Source organism: Mustelus asterias, chromosome 23, assembly GCF_964213995.1.
Source record: "Mustelus asterias chromosome 23, sMusAst1.hap1.1, whole genome shotgun sequence".
Lineage (NCBI taxonomy): Eukaryota > Metazoa > Chordata > Chondrichthyes > Carcharhiniformes > Triakidae > Mustelus > Mustelus asterias.
The window spans coordinates 35,197,673-35,217,375 of record NC_135823.1 but is presented as its reverse complement, the minus strand read 5'-3'; the positions used below and the strand labels follow the sequence as shown (position 1 = coordinate 35,217,375).

At 42.0% G+C, this 19,703-nt stretch overlaps 1 protein-coding gene and 1 pseudogene across 1 annotated transcript; both read left to right on the top strand.

Moving 5' to 3' along the window:
• The first annotated feature begins 729 nt into the window (after nucleotides 1-729).
• On the top strand, nucleotides 730-930 carry LOC144510941 (U2 spliceosomal RNA; annotated as a pseudogene).
• Nucleotides 931-3,261: 2,331 nt separating this feature from the next.
• On the top strand, nucleotides 3,262-19,496 carry bricd5 (BRICHOS domain containing 5). Its single transcript, XM_078240273.1, has 6 exons — nucleotides 3,262-3,431; nucleotides 3,952-4,089; nucleotides 6,571-6,708; nucleotides 8,758-8,865; nucleotides 16,533-16,686; nucleotides 17,152-19,496. The coding sequence occupies exons 1-6, from the start codon at nucleotides 3,309-3,311 to the stop codon at nucleotides 17,244-17,246; spliced, it is 756 nt and encodes a 251-aa protein (XP_078096399.1). The 5' UTR covers nucleotides 3,262-3,308; the 3' UTR covers nucleotides 17,247-19,496.
• The last annotated feature ends 207 nt before the right edge of the window (nucleotides 19,497-19,703 follow it).

The following is a 19,703-nucleotide window of genomic DNA, read 5'->3' as shown; positions in this document are numbered from 1 at the left end:
TCTCTTCTTCGTCCCCCGTGACCTGTGTTCCTCTTGCTGCCGCCACGCTTCATTCTAATTACTCTGGAGGTTATTGAGTCAATGCTCTTTCTGTTACGTTCATTCAATTTCCTCTCATTTGTGCTCCAGTCTAGTCTAAAAAGGTGCCGACAGCATCGTGTAGCCTAATTCCCCAAGTGCTGGCTGACTACCAGTGCCTATTTTAATATATGGATCTGTTCAGTGAACTTTTGGCAACTACACCACCATCGAGGCATCATAACCAAGCCAAGCATGACTTCAGGGGAACACTTTACAGCAAGGAGTTGGAATCTAATTGACATTCCGCTTTCTGGCCCAACACACTGAGGCCAATTACAGCAGGCGCATTAGTAAAATATGATACCATCAACAACAACTTGCATTTATATAACACCTGCAATGATGCACTTTCACAGACTTCATTAGAAACACAGAAGTTATTTTAAAAGGAAAAAAATGAACAGCATCAGCCACACAGCTGCCCATGTCCACCAAATGTCTTCTAAGAGAGGATTCCATCCCCTGGGGTGATTACCCACTCTGCATTCCAATTGGTCCTCAAAGTCAGGTGATCCTTACTCTGCCATGTTGCCCTTAAAGGGACAATCATACAAATCGCCACAGCACCTTTATTAGGAAAAAAAATCCCAACATACCTCAGGGGCAAAATCAGTCAAAAATGGATGTCGAGGCATAACAGGAGACATTATCGCTTCTCGGCCTTTTGGCTAAGATCAAGTGTAGTATTGACATGCTGTACTTGGTTGAAGTCATTAGGTTACATTTTAGCTTCATTTGAGGCAATTTTTAAAAGCGGCATCTCGGCCTTTTGGCTAAGATGCAAATACGTTCAAGCCTTGGAGGAGGTGCAATGCCTACTCCAATCAGCTTGGGTCATGTAGATCAAGCCAAAGACAGGTGGTGAGAGCCCTGTCTTGTCAGCTTGGATCGGGAATGTCTCACTTGTTGAGACTCTGATTTGGACTTGATTTGATTGAATTGGAATAAATAAATCAGGAGACATTACGAGTGACGAGCATTGACTTATTCAGAGCTGAGTTTTAAATTGTTGCATGGGTGAGGATGAGGGTTGTGGAGGCAGGGTGGAGCGGGGGAATGAGTTGTGAGGATGTCACAGAAATAGGAAAGTGCAAGGCTCTGGCGAGAGTTGAACCAGAACAAGCGAGGGGATACAGGCAACAGGGTTTTTAACAAGATTAAGTTTATGGAAAGTGGAGGATTAGGAGGTGGGATGGGAGAGCATTGAATAGTTGAAACCAGAGGTAACAAAGACATGGAGAAAGCCAGGGTGCTAATTTGATTGGACAGCTATGGTTAGGTTGATTGGCTATGCTAAATTGACCCTAGTGTCAGCGGTTTAGCAGGGGAAATATGTGGGGTTACAGGAAAAGGGCCTGGGTGGGATTGAGGTCAGTGCAGACCCGAAGGGCCTCCTTCTATACTGTAGGGATTCTATGAATTATGGAAAGAACTTGCATTTGCCTCATGTCTTTCACAACTTCAGGATTTGCCAGGGGGCTTATAGCCAGTGATGCACTTTTAGTGTAGTCACCATTTTAATGTAGAAATAGCCTAGAGTGCAGTTCATATGGCTTATTTTCCTCTGAGTATCTGCCTTACAGCGCCAGGGACCCAGGTTCAATTCTTGCCTTGGGTGACTGTGTGGAGTTTTCACATTCTCCCCTTGTCTGCGTGGGTTTCCTCCGGGTGCTCTAGTTACCTCCTACAGTCCAAAGATTTGCAGGTTAAGTTGATTAGCCATGCTAAATTGTTCCTTAGTGTCCAAAGATGTATCAACTAGGAAAATTAGCGGGATAAATCCGTGGGGTTACAAGGATAGGGGCTGGGTACAATGCACTGTAGGAGAGTCGGTACAGACTCAATGGGCTGAATGGCCTCCTTCTGCACTATAGAGATTTTATGATCTGTCTTATTTGCAGTGTTTAACATCCTTATCATTTCTTCAGCCTTCTCTGGAAATTACACTTGTGTTTTAGAAATTGAGCCCATGATTTCCTCTGTGAAAATCAACACAAAGGAGCTAGTTAGAATTGAAATACATATATATTCGAGAAGGGACATTTTGTAGGGCTATGGGGAAAGATCAAGAGAATGGACTAATTGGTTAGCCCTTTCAAGCAACCAGCACAGGCACAATGGGCTGAATGGCTTCCTTCTTAGGGACATGACTCTAGAATATTGTTCCCCCAAACCCCTGTCACTAATGTCATGTCTTTGAATATCAATATCACCACTAAGGTTTCTCACATTCCCGTGAAAAGAATAAGTATACAACTCAAGAAAATTAAATATCAACGTAACAAATAATCCCTAAAGTGGATAAATGAGGTAACTGAAAGCAAGAAAAACTGCAGAAAACATAAGATAAGAGGGGAAATTCTCAGAGGAGTGCAGGAATTTACTGAAACAGATTAAAATATATCAAAGGATGCAGAAAAGGGCCCAAGAGAGAAGGCAAACAACAGATGTTAAACACAGTACTAAACAATCTTCCAGTATTACGAGACAAACAGAACAATTAGAGAGGGAATGAGAATTCTAAATTATGCATGATATTGACTATGAAAAAACTAATTATCAGAATTAATGTGACATTGAGCTGACCTTTGACACAAACTGTGATGCAGCTCAAAGCTGTTGTTGCTCACTTGCATCCTCTTTTTCATTTTCTGTTACTTGATATCATTTTCCTCATCCCTTTGCCATACTCTGTCACTGCCTCTTGTCTTATTCCTGCTGCTTTGCAGATTGTTAGTTTTCCATTTTGTTTCTATTTTCCAAAGTTTCATTCCTCCTCTCCCAGGGAGATATATTGCAACACCACTCAGATAGATTGGAACATACATTAACTTACCTCAGATACAATGGAACATATTAAAGCTTCCCTTAGATATATCTGAACAAGTTCCAACTCCCTTCAGATACACCAAACATTCTCTTACTCCCCGTAGATTTTAAACTCCTTCTAATACATCTGAACATATTCTGTTATCAGTGACTGTACATTGTTGTGCACCCAAGCAGACTTTAACTCCACTCACATTCCTGAACATGCTCTAGCATCTCAGGGACTCTCTGGCACCAGCTGCTCTCTGGCTCCTGTCCTGTAACACTGGCACTCTTCAGTTCTCTACTTATTGTTGATCAATCAGACCTGGCATCATGTTGCAGCCCTTGGCTAGAACAAGCTGAGGCTCAGGAAAGGGAAGGGAGGAAGTTCAGGCACACAAGTTTCGGCTCCATCAATGAACAGTGTCGATGTCCACAGCAGCAGGAGCCAGACAGGAGAGGGGAATTGCAGGCAGCATTCTCAGAGTATGGAGAGAAGCAGGAGGATCGCAAATACCCTGAAGGGTGTTTTCCCATTTGTAAGTATTAAGTATCAGTGACATTTCTAGGATCCACTGTTACCTGAAATTGGTTGAAGAGGGGGTGGGTACAGAAGGGATTTTCTTCATGTTCAACATGCAGTACATGACCGACAACACCTTAGGTTGGCTCAGCTGGAGAGAAACTGCTTTAGTACCAGTGACTAGTCTCTTTGACAGCTGCCAGTCGTATGATTTCAGAACGTTGGACTTTAATGTCAAGTAGGGTTGGGCTGAAAGCTCAGTAACACGGGACTGCAGCAGGTTTCTGAAGCTGATCCTCCACAGTCAGCTCAGTCAATGGGTCCTCACCCTCAGCATTTGATTCTGATTAAGCCCCAAGTTTGTCTTGCACCAAAGAAAGACTTCCTTTCTGAGCAGCTCATCCCACAGACACTGCCTCTACATTCTTGCAATTCAGAAAATAATTCCATCTCAATCAACAAACCCGATTGAAAACTGTGTCTATTCTGCAGAGCCAAAATTCAAACTCTTTCTCCCTATACCATTCCCACTGCAGGTGCAAGCAGATCGCTTGGGAGCTGAAGCCGGGATTGGGTTGCGCATCTTGTGTGGAGCTTTATTTTTGCTGGTCGTGGCTGCAGTTATCGGGGTCTCAGCCGTGGGCATCCTGAATCTGAGAGGAAGCAACCGGCAGGTAAGTTAAATCCTCAGCAATGCTCCCTGCCTGCCCTCTAGGTTCCAGCTCTAGACAGCTTAGGGAGAGTTAGAAAAGTGGAGAAATGTTGGAGACTAGCAGGTATTATTGGCCAGGTTTGAGGTAAATTTATGACACTATGGTTCAGGGACCTTTATAACAAACTGGGAATTTTAAAAACAGTCAGGAACTGAACACGGGGACCAGCTCTGAGCCTTTAAATGTTTACAAGTAGCTGGATCATTTCTCAGATTCTGACTTAGCTGAAGTGTGTTTGCTGGGTTACTCATTTTATCTCTGCCCCAGGTCTGTGGCTCTGGCTTAACATCTTACACACCCAAGTTACCCATCTCTAGCAGAAAACACTGCATTTCATTCCAATTACTGGTTAATTTTGACTCATTTTAAAACACTTTGAACTATTGTGAGATTTTTAACAGAATTGAGTAGCACAGGAGGCCATACTAAGGACTTGTAGATGGTGCTTTTTTGAGTGTGATGGTTTCAGATTGTATCTTTTCTGTAAGTTTAAGTTCCTTGGGCATATTCTATACTGTTGCTAAGTGACTTAAGTTGCCTCTTTTATTTCCAGAATAAACTTTGTAGAATGTAATAAAAGTGCACAGGTAATGCACTGATTTTCCAGATTTTTGAAACTTAATTCAAATTAGCCATTTCGTAGTATAGAACTCGAGTATCACTGAAAAAAGAGACATTCTGTCTAAGCTTTTCATCTTGAACTGATCAGGACAGTTCGCAAGATTACCAAAAGTAATTTACACTGCTGGCTGGTTCACAAGTGGACTCTGGTAGAGGCGCTGCCATAGAAAATACAGCAGGGAACAGTTAATGACCAAGCATTTGTTCAAATTCAAGCCAGGCAGGTCAACTCGGACTGGTCAAGACATTGCCATGGGGAATAAACCAGGGAATGGCTGCCCCTGAGCTTTTGTTTATTTGAAAAAGACACAATATGTGGGCATGCTCCTTCTGTATTCAAAATACAGTGCCCGCTGTGTGAATGTATGTAGCTTCTAGCATGCATAAGTGAGCCATATTGTGAACCTGGCTGATAATCTTAAATCGTCTTTCAGTTAATTGCAAAACACAATACATATGCTAGAATTCCACCATCCCGCCCGCCATGGAATCGGAACAGGCGAGGGGTGGACAACGGAAATGTCTGTTGGCAGGAGTTTCCGGTCTCGCGCGAGCAAGGCTGTAAAATCCCGCCCATAGTGTCCAATGTTAGGTGTGATTCCACCTATCTGGGTATATATGTGCATTTTTCATTGAAAGTGGCAGGACAGGTGGAGAGAGCAGCAAATAAAGCATATAATATTTAGGCCTTTATTAATAGGGATATAGAGTACAAGAGCAAGGAGGTTACGTTGAATTTATACAAGACATTAGTTAAACCTCAGCTGGAATATAGTGTACAGTTCTGGGAGCCACACTATAGGAAAGATGCAATTGCATTGGAGAGAGTGCAGAAGTGGTTTACTAGGGATGGGCAATAAATACTGGCCAGCCAGCAACACCCATGTCCCACAAATGAATAAAAAAGCCTGGAACCTTTGGGCATAGTGGTTAGTACTGCTGCCTCACAGCACCAGGAACCCAGGTTCAATTCCAGCCATGGGTGACTGTCCGTCTGGAATTTGCATGTTCTCCCACTGTCTGCGTGGGTTTCCTCCAGGTGCTCCGGTTTCTTCCCACAGTCCAAAGATTTACGGGTTAGGTTGATTGGCTATGCTAAATTGACCCGGAGTGTTAGGGGGATTAGTAGGGTAAATACAAGGGGTTACGAGGATAGGGGCCTGGGTGGGATTGTTCTTGGTGCAGGCTTGATGGGTCGAATAGCCTCCTTCTGCACCATAGGGATTCTAATAGTTCCAGGGATGAGAAATTCAGTTAGGAGGACAGATTGAAGTCCTGCTCTCTTTGGAGAGAAGGTAGCTAAGAGGAGATTTGATAGAGATATTCAAATTCACGAGGGGGCTAGGCAAAATAGATAGGGAGAAAATGTGAAAGGATCAGGAGCCAGAGGGGACAGATTTAGTGATTGGCAAATGTGATGAGAAAAAAACTTTTTCACACAATGTGTGGTTCAGGTCTGGAATGCACTGTCTGGAAGTGTGGTGGAGGAGGGTTCAATCGAGGCAGTCAAAAGGGCATTTGATGATTACTTGAATAGAAACAACGTGCAAGGTATGGGGAATGATACGAAGTCATGATACTCATTTGGAAAGCCAAATGGCCTCCTTCTGTGCCGTAACAATTGTGAGATTCTGAGAAATGCATCGATTCATGTACAATTCATACTCTTGCTTATATCACTGTTTTCTGTGTGAATTTGTATTGTCCGAGTCTGCCTTTTTTGCCTTTGTTGCAGTTCAGTAAAACCAAGATTGAGGAGATCATAGCCACTGATTTGAGGTTTTCTCTGGTTTTAATATTTGAGTTTCTGCCTCTCCCCAGGTTGTGCAGATAACATTTCACGATGTGCAGGGTGCCACGATCAGTCAGTCAGCAGTTGTGAACAAGGAAGAGGATCTGGTAACTTATCACATAATGGACAGGAACCACACAACAGTGGTGCTGTTTGACAGTAAGAATGTGAGTAAGGGGCTGAGGTGGCTACATTGATGAGCAATGTTTTATACATTAAGTTACAAGTGGCTGCTCGGAACTTTTTCAGACAAATCCGCAGACTGCAAATGGAGGAGGCTGTGTCTCAGTTACATTCAATTAATAGCACAAAAACAAGCCAATTAGTTCAACGGGTCTATTTCAGCAAGTATGCTTTATCTAACCCTCCTCTTTCACGCCCGCTGGGCACTGCAGGGGCTGGGGTGTATTACTGACCCCGACAATCACATTATGATTTAATGTTTTAAGTTTCCTTTGCACTTTGTTTTCTGTTCGGGCTGTTCCCCTGCCTTTTGGGGAGCTGCCCCTTTTAATTTTTCTCCCAAGTTAATTTGAGTTCATTTACTTGGTTGGTATGAAAAGAAAGACCTAACCCTCCTCCCACCTTACTTCATTTGACCCTATCAGCATTTCCTTCCTTCATTGTTTAAGTAGCTGTTCCCTATACTATTTACATGTTTTAACAACACTATGCGGTAGCAAGTTCAACTTCTAAACACCCCCTTGGTAAGAAGTTTCTCCTAAATTTACTATTTGATATTTTTTAAGAGATTGTTGCTTTTTGGCCCCTAGTTTGGACTCCCCCACAAGTGGAAACATCTTTTAGGTGGAAAATGTGGAAGTCCAGGTTTCCCTGTATTCTGTGGAGTTTTAGCTCTTCACAGATTTCCCACCTGGAAGTCAGCCTGAATGACAGGCTTGGTTTCCACTCGGGCAGGAAAAAAACTCCAGAGCAGATGACAGGAACAGGTAGGAAGGTCTTTACTAAAATAAGAGCAAAATACTGCAGATGCTGGAAATCAAATAAAATCAGAGAATGCTGGAAAATCACATCCGTAAGAGAGAAACAGAGTTAACATTTTGGATCTAAACGATCCTTTTACTGTTGCTACTGAGGGGGCAGCAGGGTGGGGATGGGTGGATGTCTGATGCATGACCTCTTTATGGGTACCTGATCCCTTACATCACTGAACTTTGTATGTAGGGATGAGGAGAATAGAGCTTTGGGAAGCACTCCTGCTCTATTCTAGCCTGCAAACAGAGTTATATGGACACTTAACTTTTCCCCAAATCTGTTCTTGCCTCAGCTGATCATGCCTCAAGTAGCCTCATGATAATATTTAAACTGCCAGCCAAGCTCCTGAGACCAGATCGTCTGCCCAATCCTTCTCCCTCTTTTGTTAAACCCGGAAATTGATGGGTTGAGGTCAGGTTTGAGATTTTTTTTTTAAATGACCTCACCTTACCCTCAAACACACCAGTTTCTGGATGTTAAAATTTACCCCATAACTTCAGACTTTGTAACTTTTGACTCATCACAAGACCAGAGTGATCAACTGTCCCATATTTTAAGGGACTGACCCATATTTTGACTGTTTTTCCTGTGTCTCTTAAGGTATGCCTTTTGCCCCTTATTTCTAGAACAGCTGGAGGAAGACTGATCTGGGCAGTTTGCAGTGTAGGTTTAGGTGATTCGATCAGCACTGCGAGTGAGTGAGTAGACCAGCGGAGAGGTGATAATGTTGAGACTCAACATGATAATCTAAGTTTTGGATGATTTTAATTAACCCTCCCTACCCATGTCTCTTCCCCCGCTGTCATGGTCACCAACAACCATCCTCACCTTTCCACCTCCCCACACTGTCCAATGGTCAAAGTATCCCTCATTTTAAAAGAGTTGATCACCCTGCACTAGATATTTGTTATAATAGAAAAAAATCATTCACTAACTTAGGGATTCTATGGAACTAATGCAATACTTTTGGAACACATTTGAAAACAACAAGGTCACCTAAAATGTACAATCAAACACCCCAGCAGCAGAATATTACCAAAGTCCCAGGCCTTTGATTTTCTCAAACGTTATGTTACTGCTCAGTTCAAACCCTCTCAGTGGCGCAGCATACATTGAGCCTGAAGAAATATATGATTTTCTTGCTTTAAATGAAGGATGCTGAGGTAAATTACCGGGGTGTCATATGCACACAGACTGAACGATTTTCCCCCCCTCGGCAGGGTTTAGTTTGTTACCAGCTCGGAGGGAGCAACATCTGTCTAATTCGAAAAATGCTGGCTGCCGACCAGGAGAATATTCACACTGTTATCACTGCCCAAGAGCAGAAGGTAAGGCAATGTTAGCACCTCTTAGAGTAAGAGTCCAAATTGGAATACCAAAGGTCAGGTGCAATGAATGAAATCAGCTATAAATAAAAATTGTTATTCATGCATTACACCTATACTTGTCTTTGCCAGATAGGTAGGACACTGTGTTCCATTCTTACTCAGGCTCCCATCTTGACTTCTTCCTCAGACCTTGTTGACATTGCTTTTGGCTCTCCTCCTGGCCTTGAGAATTTCATTTATATTTCTGATTCCACCTAATTCCTGCCTTTAACATACCTTATTTCTAGCTCTTCTCTTCCCTTCCTGCACTCTCTCGCTCTGTCTACCTCTGTCAATGGGCTTAATGGACTTCAATTTGATACATTCATAGTCTCAACAGGTTCACGTTCTAGAATAGCAAGAATAAATAATGATGAAACAGAAGTGATGCTGACCATAATTTTCCAAAAAGTCTTTGGAAACAGGAATTGTAACAAAAGGGCCAGAGAGCAGCAAGTGTGGGGGGAAAAAGGGGGGAAATTCCCTAGCATGAAATTGAAGTAAACTTTAATTTAATGCGCCTCATCTCCTTTAACATAAGGCACAGAATAATTAACGAGGTGGCAATCACAAGACACCTTAAAGGGTAAGATGGCAGATAAAATGTCTGCCATTGCTTAAAGAATTGTTTAGCAACCCTCAAGAATCGGCTCAAATTTTCCAGTTGTTCCCACCGACAGCGATTCCCCCCACCATGGGTTACCGGCAGTGGAGGGTGCAAACAACAGGGAAACCCGTGGCAAATGGAGGGCCGCCTCCATAGAACAATCCTGGCCACCGTCTACTGAGGAAAAAAGACTGAGAAGGATGAACCAACCATGGCTATCTAAGGAAATTAAGAATGGTACAATGCTGCAAAGATTAGTGGTAGGGCAGAAAATTGGAGAAACTTTAGAAACCAGCAAAATGATGACTAAGGAAATAACAGAGGGAGACATTACAAGACTAAATTGGCAAGAAATAAAAATAATGGAAAATATAAGAGATTCTAAAAGTAAATGAAAAAGGAAGAGTAGCTAAAGTAAACTTAGAGGAAGAGACTAGGAAATCCATAATGGACATCAAGGAAATTGCACTTTGAGTATTTTCTATTTGCTTTCATAGTAGAAGAAACAACGTAGCCCGATTATAGTAGAAAATGAAGGAGTAAAAGGGAGGGAGGAATCTAAAACAATTACTAGAGAAAAAGTATCAGGAAGACAAATGGGGAAGGCCGACAAGTCCCTTGGAGCCGATGGCCTTCATCCTAGGATCTTAAAGAACTGACTGCAGAGAGTGGATGCATTGGTTATAATCTTTCAAAATACTCTTGATCTGGAAAGGTCCCAGCTGTTTGGAAAACTGCAAATGTAGCACCTCTATTCAAGAAAGGAGGGAGACAGAAAAACATCTGTCATTTGGAAAATGCTGGAATCCATAATTAAAGTAGCAGCCGTAGGACATTTAGAAAATCAAGCAGAGTCAACATAATTTTATGGAAGGGAAATCATGTTTAACAGATTTGTTAGAAATCTTTGAGAAGTAACAAGATGTATTTTATTTGGTTTTCCAAAAGGTATTTGATAAGGTACCACATTAAATGTTACGACGGAAGATAAGAACTTACGGTGATCGGAGTAATATATTAGCATGGATAAAGAATTGGCTAACAGAAATTCAGGATAAATGGGTCATTTTCAAGTTGGCAAACTATAACTAGGGGTGCCACAGGAATCAGTGCTGGAGCCTCAACTATATACAATCTATACAATGACTTGGATGAAGGTAGAGTGTATTGTAGACAAATTTGCTGATGATACAAAGTCTGAAAATGTGCAAATTGGAAGCAGAGTACGACATTCAGCATCTTGAGCCTTCTCCACCATTTTATAAGATCATGCTGATCTGATTGTGATCTCAATTCCGCTTTCCTATCTACCTCCTTTACCATCTGACCCCCTTGTCAATCAATAAACTAATTCAGCCTTAAAATATTCAATAATCCTGCCTTCGCTGATCTCTGGGGGTAGAGAATTCCACAGACTAACAACACTCAGAAATAAATTCTCATCTGTCTTAAATTAAAGACTCATTTTTAAACTGTGTCCTCTGGATCTAGTCTCTTTTACAAGGGAAACATCCTTTCAGCATCCACCCTGTCAAGTCCCATCAGGATCTTATGTGTTTCAATAAGATCACCTCTCATTCTCTAAACTCCAATGGATACAGGTCCAACCTGCCCAACCTTTCCCCGTAAGATAACCTCAATCTCAGGAATCAGTTGAGTGAACCGTCTTTGAACTAAAGGGACAGAAAAGCGAATGGTCAAAAAGTTGGCATACGGAGTATTGCATGGGAAAATGTGGCAGGAAAAATAAAAGCACAGATAATTTAAAAGAGATACTACAGAATGCTGCAATACAGATGGATCAGTGTGGCCTCATACATGAATCACAAAGTTACAGAAAGTAAGTTGTAAAAGAGACTATGGGCAGCACGGTAGCACAGTGGTTAGCACTGCTGCTTCACAGCTCCAGGGACCTAGGTTCGATTCCTGGCTTGGGTCACTGTCTGTGTGGAGTTTGCACATTCTCCTCGTGTCTGCGTGGGTTTCCTCCGGGTGCTCCGGTTTCCTCCCACAGTCCAAAGATGTGTGGGTTAGGTTGATTGGCCATGCTCAAAATTGCCCCTTAGTGTCCTGAGATGTGTAGGTTCTGGTTGCCGCACTACCAGAAGGACGTGGAGGCATTGGAGAGAGTGCAGAGAAGGTTTACCAGGATGTTGCCTGGTATGGAGGGTCTTAGCTATGAGGAGAGATTGGGTAGACTGGGGTTGTTCTCCTTGGAAAGACGGAGAATGAGGGGAGATCTAATAGAGGTATACAAGATTATGAAGGGTATAGATAGGGTGAACAGTGGGAAGCTTTTTCCCAGGTCGGAGGTGACGATCACGAGGGGTCACGGGCTCAAGCTGAGAGGGGCGAAGTATAACTCAGACATCAGAGGGACGTTTTTTACACAGAGGGTGGTGGGGGCCTGGAATGCGCTGCCAAGTAGGATGGTGGAGGCAGGCACGCTGACATCGTTTAAGACTTATCTGGATAGTCACATGAGCAGCCTGGGAATGGAGGGATACAAACGATTGGTCTAATTGGACCAAGGAGCGGCACAGGCTTGGAGGGCCGAAGGGCCTGTTTCCTGTGCTGTACTGTTCTTTGTTCTTTGTTTGTAGAGGGATTAGTGGGTAAATATGTAGGGATATGGGGGTAGGGCCTGGGTGGGATTGTGGTCGGTGCAGACTCGATGGGCCGAATGGCATCTTTCTGTACTGCAGGGTTTTTATGATTTCTATTTCTATGAAGTAGGAAGGCAAATTAAATGTTGGCCTTTATTGCAAGGGCAATGAAGTATAAAAGCAGGGAAGTCTTACTAAACTATGTAGGACATCGATGAGAACAGAGGGTACTATGTACAGTTTTGGTCTCCTTATTGAAGGAAAAATATACTTATATTGGAGATGGTTCAGAGAATGTTCACTGGGGTGATTCCTGTGATGGAGTTGTTGTCTTGTGAATAAATGTTGAGTTCGGGTCCTTACTTACTCTGATAACCCCGAGATCTTGCACGGGGAAATCACTAATTAACCTCTCTGTAGGACTTTTGAATACGGGTTTCCTAGGGATTGGTAATTAACTCACCAGGTGGAGCTCGTATACTGAGCTCTGTATAAAGCAGTCCCCTGAGTGGGTCATTATTGTAATGTCCCAGTTGGGACCTGTTTTCATCACAGGCTTGTGATTTTGCTTTACTTTGTGCGATACAGCACTGTTCCATTACAGCTGACTCCTGGAGTTATTATACTTATTGGAGGTTAGGAGGAGGAGAGGTGGCCTGATTGAAATAAAACATTAAGATGGGTCTTGACAGGGTATTTTCCTTCCTGGGGAAATCCATAACTAAATGGCAGAGTTCCAGAATAGGTGGTCTACTTAAGATGGAGATGAGGAATGAGTCAGTGTTGTTGCATCTTTGGAATTCTCTACCCCAGAGATTAGTGGAGGTTGGGCTAGGTTGGAGGTTGCATGTTCATCTACAGGGATTTTTTTTTGGGTGGGGATGGGGCAGGAAAGTGGAGTTGAGGCCATGAATCAGATCCGCAATGATCAAATTGAATGGAGGAGTGGGCTCAAGGGACTAAAATATCAACTCCTGCTCTTATCTTTAGTTATGTTTTGAAATTCAAACTCTTAAATTATTAGTGTAAGGCAGTTACAGTGAAGATTATTTTGAAGCAGAAACGCTGTCCCGTAGCCTTCTGGCTTGCTAGAATCCCAGTGATATTTACTGTATTTAATTTGCATGCACTGGCAGGAAGTGTAAGTAACTCAATAACAGCCAATAACGTTCTTAAAATCCAATGTTTGAAGTCAAACGGAGTGGGCTCATGGGGGTTTCTATTTGGCCATCTGCAGCACACCAGGATTAACACAGGCTAGGCAGTTGCAGCGTATTTACAAATATTCAAAGGCAATTCTTGTATTAAATAGGATCATGACTAATTAAGAAATACATTAATATTCTCATTGGATCAGGACACTGAATTCATTAAAAATTCTAAACTGTTACTGGCAGTGATATTTTACATGGGTATTAGCACATTCACACAAGCTGTTCCACCCAACAAGCAGAGTTCACCCTGTGTATTTTGACAGGGTGCTGTTGTCCAGAATGAAATGCATCCCATGATGAGCAGCCATTGATTTAACACAAAGCCTACTTTGTTCCACTCTCGCTGTAAAACTTGTAGCATTAATGTGGAATGCTGTGCTGAAATATCATCTCAGCTCACATCTTCAAGTCAATTCCAATCAAGGAACTCGTCATTGAGAACTAGATTTAAGCGAAATTTAGTTTGAATCTGTAGAGGCTACAAAAGGTTCACCCTTCCTTTCCTGGTGGCACTGACTATGACTGAAATACAGTTCCACAGGCTCCAGTAACCTCGCCCAAGCAGCTATTCGTCATGTGTGAGCTCATAAAGTGAACTGGTCAACTGTGGTGAGGAGTCACAGTGTGAGAGATCAAAGCATTGCCCGATATCCACTTTCCAGGGACCAGTGTACAGTAATCAGAACGTGAAACCCAGGCTGATTTTCAGCCAGCCTAATCCAATGTTGCTGAAGCCAATTGTGCCACATCCATTCTCTTGGCTAAGCTCAATTAACTCAACACTAATAAGAAATCAGACCTTCTGTTCTGTATGGCTCATAACTGCTCTCAGCAATTAATTTACCTAATGGCATGTTTGTCACTCATTTATAAAGGAGCTTTGCTGTTAAAAAGGACAGCCATACATGCAGTCTTTGTGATCATGCATCTTATGGGAATTGCTTTTTCTTCTATATAAAACAACTTAAGCGTTTCTCCCAGACTATGTGTTGGGACTCCTTTCTCTAATGACCATGTCTGTTATAGTCTCAGTTTGTTGCCTCAAACAAGAGGAAGTTGTGCATTAGAGAAGTCTGGCCTGGCACTTGTGCAAGAGGATAATGGTTGGAGCAGGCAAGATCAGGAAGTAAAATCGAAATTGTGGAAGTTGAGATATGTCTTAAATTACATAGTATTTGTAGAATGGAACAGGCCATTCAGCCCAACTGGTCTTCAGCAGTTTTTATGCTACATAAGATCATCATCCCCCCACTACTTGGTTAAATCCTATCCTCTCCCCACTACTTTCTCCCTCATGTACTTATCTAAATTCCTTTTAAATGCCCTGGAGTTTGTTTTTAAACTCTCAGGTTTCAGCTTTGCCGACTTTACATCCCATATTTTTATCTGATTAGTTACTTTCCTTAGCAGACATAGTCCTCAATTTTCAATGCTCTCTCAATACACGTTCCTCTAGTCCTATCCTACAGATGTTTTAACCTTCCAGTGCTTCTAAATATTTATTCAGTTTTCCTTTTAAAGATATAATGGAATGTCTCCTAACATCTCCTCATTTCTTTAAGGGATAACTTTAAATTAATAACCCCCTTACTGACTCCCCAGTTAGAGGAAATAAGCACACTATCAAATCCCTTCAAGATTTTAAACATTTTTATTAGATCTCCTCTTGTTTAAACAATTCAAATTTCTCAATTCTCTCATAATAAGAAGGGGCCAAGCATTTAGATCTGTGGGCTCTGCTCTCACTTTGGTGTTTCTCTATTGCTCTCTCACTTATAGCCTCCAAACTCACCATAAAGACAGGAGCATTTTTCCCACTCAAATAGTAAGAAATGTTTGCAATAATCTACCAAGTAAGATGAGAAGCAAAGACTTTGACGTTATTGAACCCAAACTGAGAGATGAACTGAGAGTTGACAGGCAGTAGGGATGAACTTGAATGAATGTTGATAAACAAGCAATATTTTTCTAAGTAAAACACGATGTACTGGATACATGGGATTCAATGGGGAGTGAATTAGCGACAGGTTGAGCTTCAATGGTATATTTAGTCTGCTAGAACAATGGGTTTTGCTTAGAGAGTTATGAAAGGAACTCCATATTCTGGGGATATGGAGGATGAAGGCTCATCTGACCAAGGTGAACTGGGGGCGAGGGCATGGACATCATGGTTAATACAAAACAGTTCAGAGACCAAGAACAGAGATGCCAGATAAGACAATTGTTTGGTGGGGTGACATTGAAGAAATGGAAAGGTGAAGTTGTGGAGAGATTTTAAAATCAATACATGGGAGGGCAAGGAACCAGTGAAGGTTTGTGAAGGTATGGGGTGATGGGTGAATAACATTTAAATAACAACAATATATATTTACAAAGCACATTTGATAAAGGCAACACAGGAGATTATAAGATACCAATCCAAATAGGTCACAGTCTTAAATTATTATCTCCCTTTCTCCTCCATCTTAAATCCATTTTTAAAAATAACTCATACATTTTTCTGAATGCAATCACCCCCCCCCCCCCCCCCCAAACACACACCAGGACATCTCACGTTCGTAAGGTCGCTATATATTGTTACAATCTCTCAATTTAACATTTCTCCCTCTCTTTAGTTCTGGAGAAGAGTCAGATGAACTTGAAACATTGGCCAGAATTCTCTGGCCGTTCACACCAGCGGGATTCTCTGGTCCCGCTTCAGTGAACGGGTATTTGGCCAAGTGCCAAATTCTCCATCATCACTTGTAGCGCCAGTGGGGCGTGAATGACCAGAGAACTCCAGCCAGTAGCTCTCTTTTCTCTTCCTACTGATGTTACTTGACCTGCTGAGTTTTTCCAGCACTATCTGTTCTTGTAAGGAGATATTAGATCGGAACACCAAACATTTGGTTCATGAGGTTGATTTTAAGGAGTGTCCTAAAGGAGGAAATGAGCTGGAGAGGTGTATGGAGAGAATTTCAGAGCCTGGAGCATAAGCCAACTGAAGACATGATGGTGGAGCAATTACTATTGTAAATGCACAAGCATAGAGGAGCACACATAACTCAGAGGGCTGTGAGGCAGCAAGAGATTAGAGAGATAGGAAAAGACAAAGCCATGGAGGGATTTGAAAACAAGGACATGAATTCAGGATGTACGGAGTATAAGTATCAAATTTATTGTTTGGAAAGAGTCATAAAGAGAAAACATTGCTTATTTTAGTTCAACCAGCTTTTGCTGCTGAGAAATGAAACCCAGTTCTCCAGGGAGTATCTCGGAATCCTGAGTAGAAAGAAAGTGGATCCACTGACTCTGGGCCAGCACATTGACAGTCTCTGCAATCAAACCCCTGTTTACTGGCTCCAGAAAAGTAACAGTAAGTACTGCACTTAAAAAACAACTATGGAACAATGTTATTTTTTAAACAGCAAGTCTCAGGTCAGGAATAACGTCCTTTCACTCATTTCATTTATATCTGACAGAATTCAGAAAGCGAGATGTATAATTTTCCTTCCTCAGCTTTACAATAAACCCTATTGCTAGGATTCTTAGGCATTCTGTAAGAATACAATACAGAATGTTTACTGCAAGACTCTGTGGTTTCACAAGTGATGCATTTCTACCTGCAACTTGCACAAGATCCACTCAGGGGAGCTTGTTACACTCATAAACTTTATGATATGGTGCCATGACCTCACAGCACTCTGGCCCACGAACAGCTCAGAGGGTGCAGCTGTGCTTTTGAATTCAGTCAGTAATTAAATGCATGCTAGTGATCCAAATGGCTGAATTCCATCTGGCTGCTGATTTTTCTCACAATGCTACCTTTCTGCTTCAACAGGGCCTGGGAGGCAACGGTTGATCTACTTCTGCATCGATATCTGTTTTCCAAACAATGTTTGTGTCTCCGTGTGTTTTTACTATTTACCAGATTAAACGCCCCTTGTTGCACCTTTTCTTCATGTTAGTCTTAACGATGACAGAACATAGCCAGTTTGTTAACAGAATTTAACATACAATCCTTAGTCTTTCCTTTACTGACATTCTTATTCAGTACTTTAGCAATTGGTTAATGAACTTCAATGCAAGGACAAGCTGCAACCTACGCAAAGAGGAAAAGGAAGGGGAGTGAAGTTATTTTTGATGGTCTGTTTAAAAAAGTCATGTTGTTTTTCTATTTCCTAATTAAAATCTTTCATTTTTATTAATGTGTAAAATTACCAAAATTCAAGATCTTACAATGGCATCAAAAGACTAGTTTCTTTACCATTGCTTTTTGCAGTTTCCTGGTTTGTGTTACTGAGATGTATACCATCCACATATCTGTTTTTGAGCTTTTCAAAGCAACAATAAAACTGATCAAGTCAACATGGATAAACGTCTATCGTAATCTCTAACATCAAACATTGAATCACATTACTCAACACTACTTCAAAACTACAGTACACCCATTCCCCAGAACAGGGTAGTGGGAAGAAAGAAGGAAGCCACTTGTTGCAAGATACAAACGGAGTAATGATAGGAGAGAAACAGGTCAATTAATGCAGTGATGTGCACAAAAAGAGTGAGATGTAAGAAATAACTTGCATTTCTTCAGTGCCTTTCGTGATCTCAGGGTGTCCCAAAGTGTGTAATAGCCAAAGTACTTTTGAGGTATAGTCACTATTGTAACACAAGAAACACAGCATTAAATTTACACACGGTAAGTTTCCACAAACAGAAATGTAATAGGACCAGATAATCTGTTTGAATAATCCTGGTTAATGGGTCAATATTGGCCAGGATATTGGAAGAACTCCCCTACTCTTTGAATAGTACATAGATTTTTTATGTTCACTTGAGAGGGTAGACACGACCAAGTTAGCATCTCATCTAAAAGAAAGCCCACTCTGCTGCATTTAAGTGCCAATTTAAATGACATGCTCAAGTCTTTGTAGAGCTTGAACCCATTATCTTCTGATGCAGAGGTGAGTTCTAGCACTGAGCCTCAGCTGACAACTAAGACATATAGACAGAGGGATGTCACTTAATGCAAAGTGCAAACAGAGCTGCTGCACAATTGTATGTGATGCATATAGAGAGAAAATACTCAATGTAGAGTGTAACGGATTTGATTTGTCACATGTATTAACATACAGTGAAAAATATTGTTTCTTGCTTACAGACAAAGCATAGAGAAGGAAAGGAGAGAGTGCAGAATGTAGTGTTACAGTCATAGCTAGGGTGTAGAGAAAGATCAACTTAATGCAAGGTAGGTCCATTCAAAAGTCAGGCAGCAGGGAAGAAACTGTTCTTGAGTCGGTTGGTACGTGACCCCAGACTTTTGTATCTTTTTCCTGACGGAAGAAGGTGGAAGAGAGTATGTCCGGGGTGCACGGGGTCCTTAATTATGCTGGCTGCTTTGCCGAGGCAGCAGGAAGTTTAGACAGAGTCAATGGATGGGAGGCTGGTTTGCGTGATGGATTGGGCTGCATTCATGACCTTTTGTAGTTTATTGCGATCTTGGGCAGAGCATAGGACCATAAGACATAGGAGCAGAATTAGGCCACTCGGCCCATCGAGTCTGCTCCACCATTCAATCATGGCTGATTTTTTTTTCTCATCCCCATTCTCCTGCCTTTTCCTCATAACCCCTGATCTCCTCATCAATCGAGAACCTATATCTCTGTCTTAAAGACACTCAATGACCTGGCCTCCACAGCCTTCTGCAGCAAAGAGTTCCACAGATTCACCACTCTGGAGCCATACCAAGCTGTGATACAACCAGAAAGAATGCGTTCTATGGTGCATCTGTAAAAGTTGATGAGAGTCGTAGCAGACATGCCAAATTTCCTTAGTCTTCTGAGAAAGTAGAGGCATTGGTGGGCTTTCTTAACTACAGTGTTGGCATGGGGGGGACCAGGACAGGTTGTTGGAGATCTGGACACAGAAAAACTTGAAGCTCTCGACCATTTCTACTTCGGCCCCGTTGATGTAGATAGGGGCATGTTCTCCTCTACACTTCCTGAAGTCGATGACAATCTCCTTTGTTTTGTTGACATTGAGGGAGAGATTATTGTCACCACACCAATTCACCAGATTCTCTAGCTTATTCCTGTACTCTGTCTCGTCATTGTTTGAGATCCGACCCACTACAGTGGTGTCATCAGCAAACTTGAAAATAGAGTTGGAGAGGAATTTGGCCACACAGTCATAGGTGTATAAGGAGTATAGTCGGAGGCTGAGAACACAGCCTTGTGGGGCATCGGTGTGGAGGATGATCGTGGAGGATGTGTTGTTGCCTCTCCTTGCTGATTGTGGTCTGAGAGTTAGGAAGTTCAGGATCCAGTCGCAGAGGGAGGTGCCGAGGCCCACGCCATGGAATTTGGAAATGAGTTTAATGGGAATAATGGT

Excerpts from the sequence above, each read along its gene's own strand:
- bricd5 (XM_078240273.1), top strand. The coding sequence starts at position 3,309 with ATGAACAGTGTCGATGTCCACAGCAGCAGGAGCCAGACAGGAGAGGGG. Across the intron at positions 6,709-8,757 it reads TGCTGTTTGACAGTAAGAAT|GGTTTAGTTTGTTACCAGCT; the intron begins GTGAGTAAGGGG and ends CCCCCTCGGCAG. Across the intron at positions 16,687-17,151 it reads CTGGCTCCAGAAAAGTAACA|GGCCTGGGAGGCAACGGTTG; the intron begins GTAAGTACTGCA and ends CTGCTTCAACAG.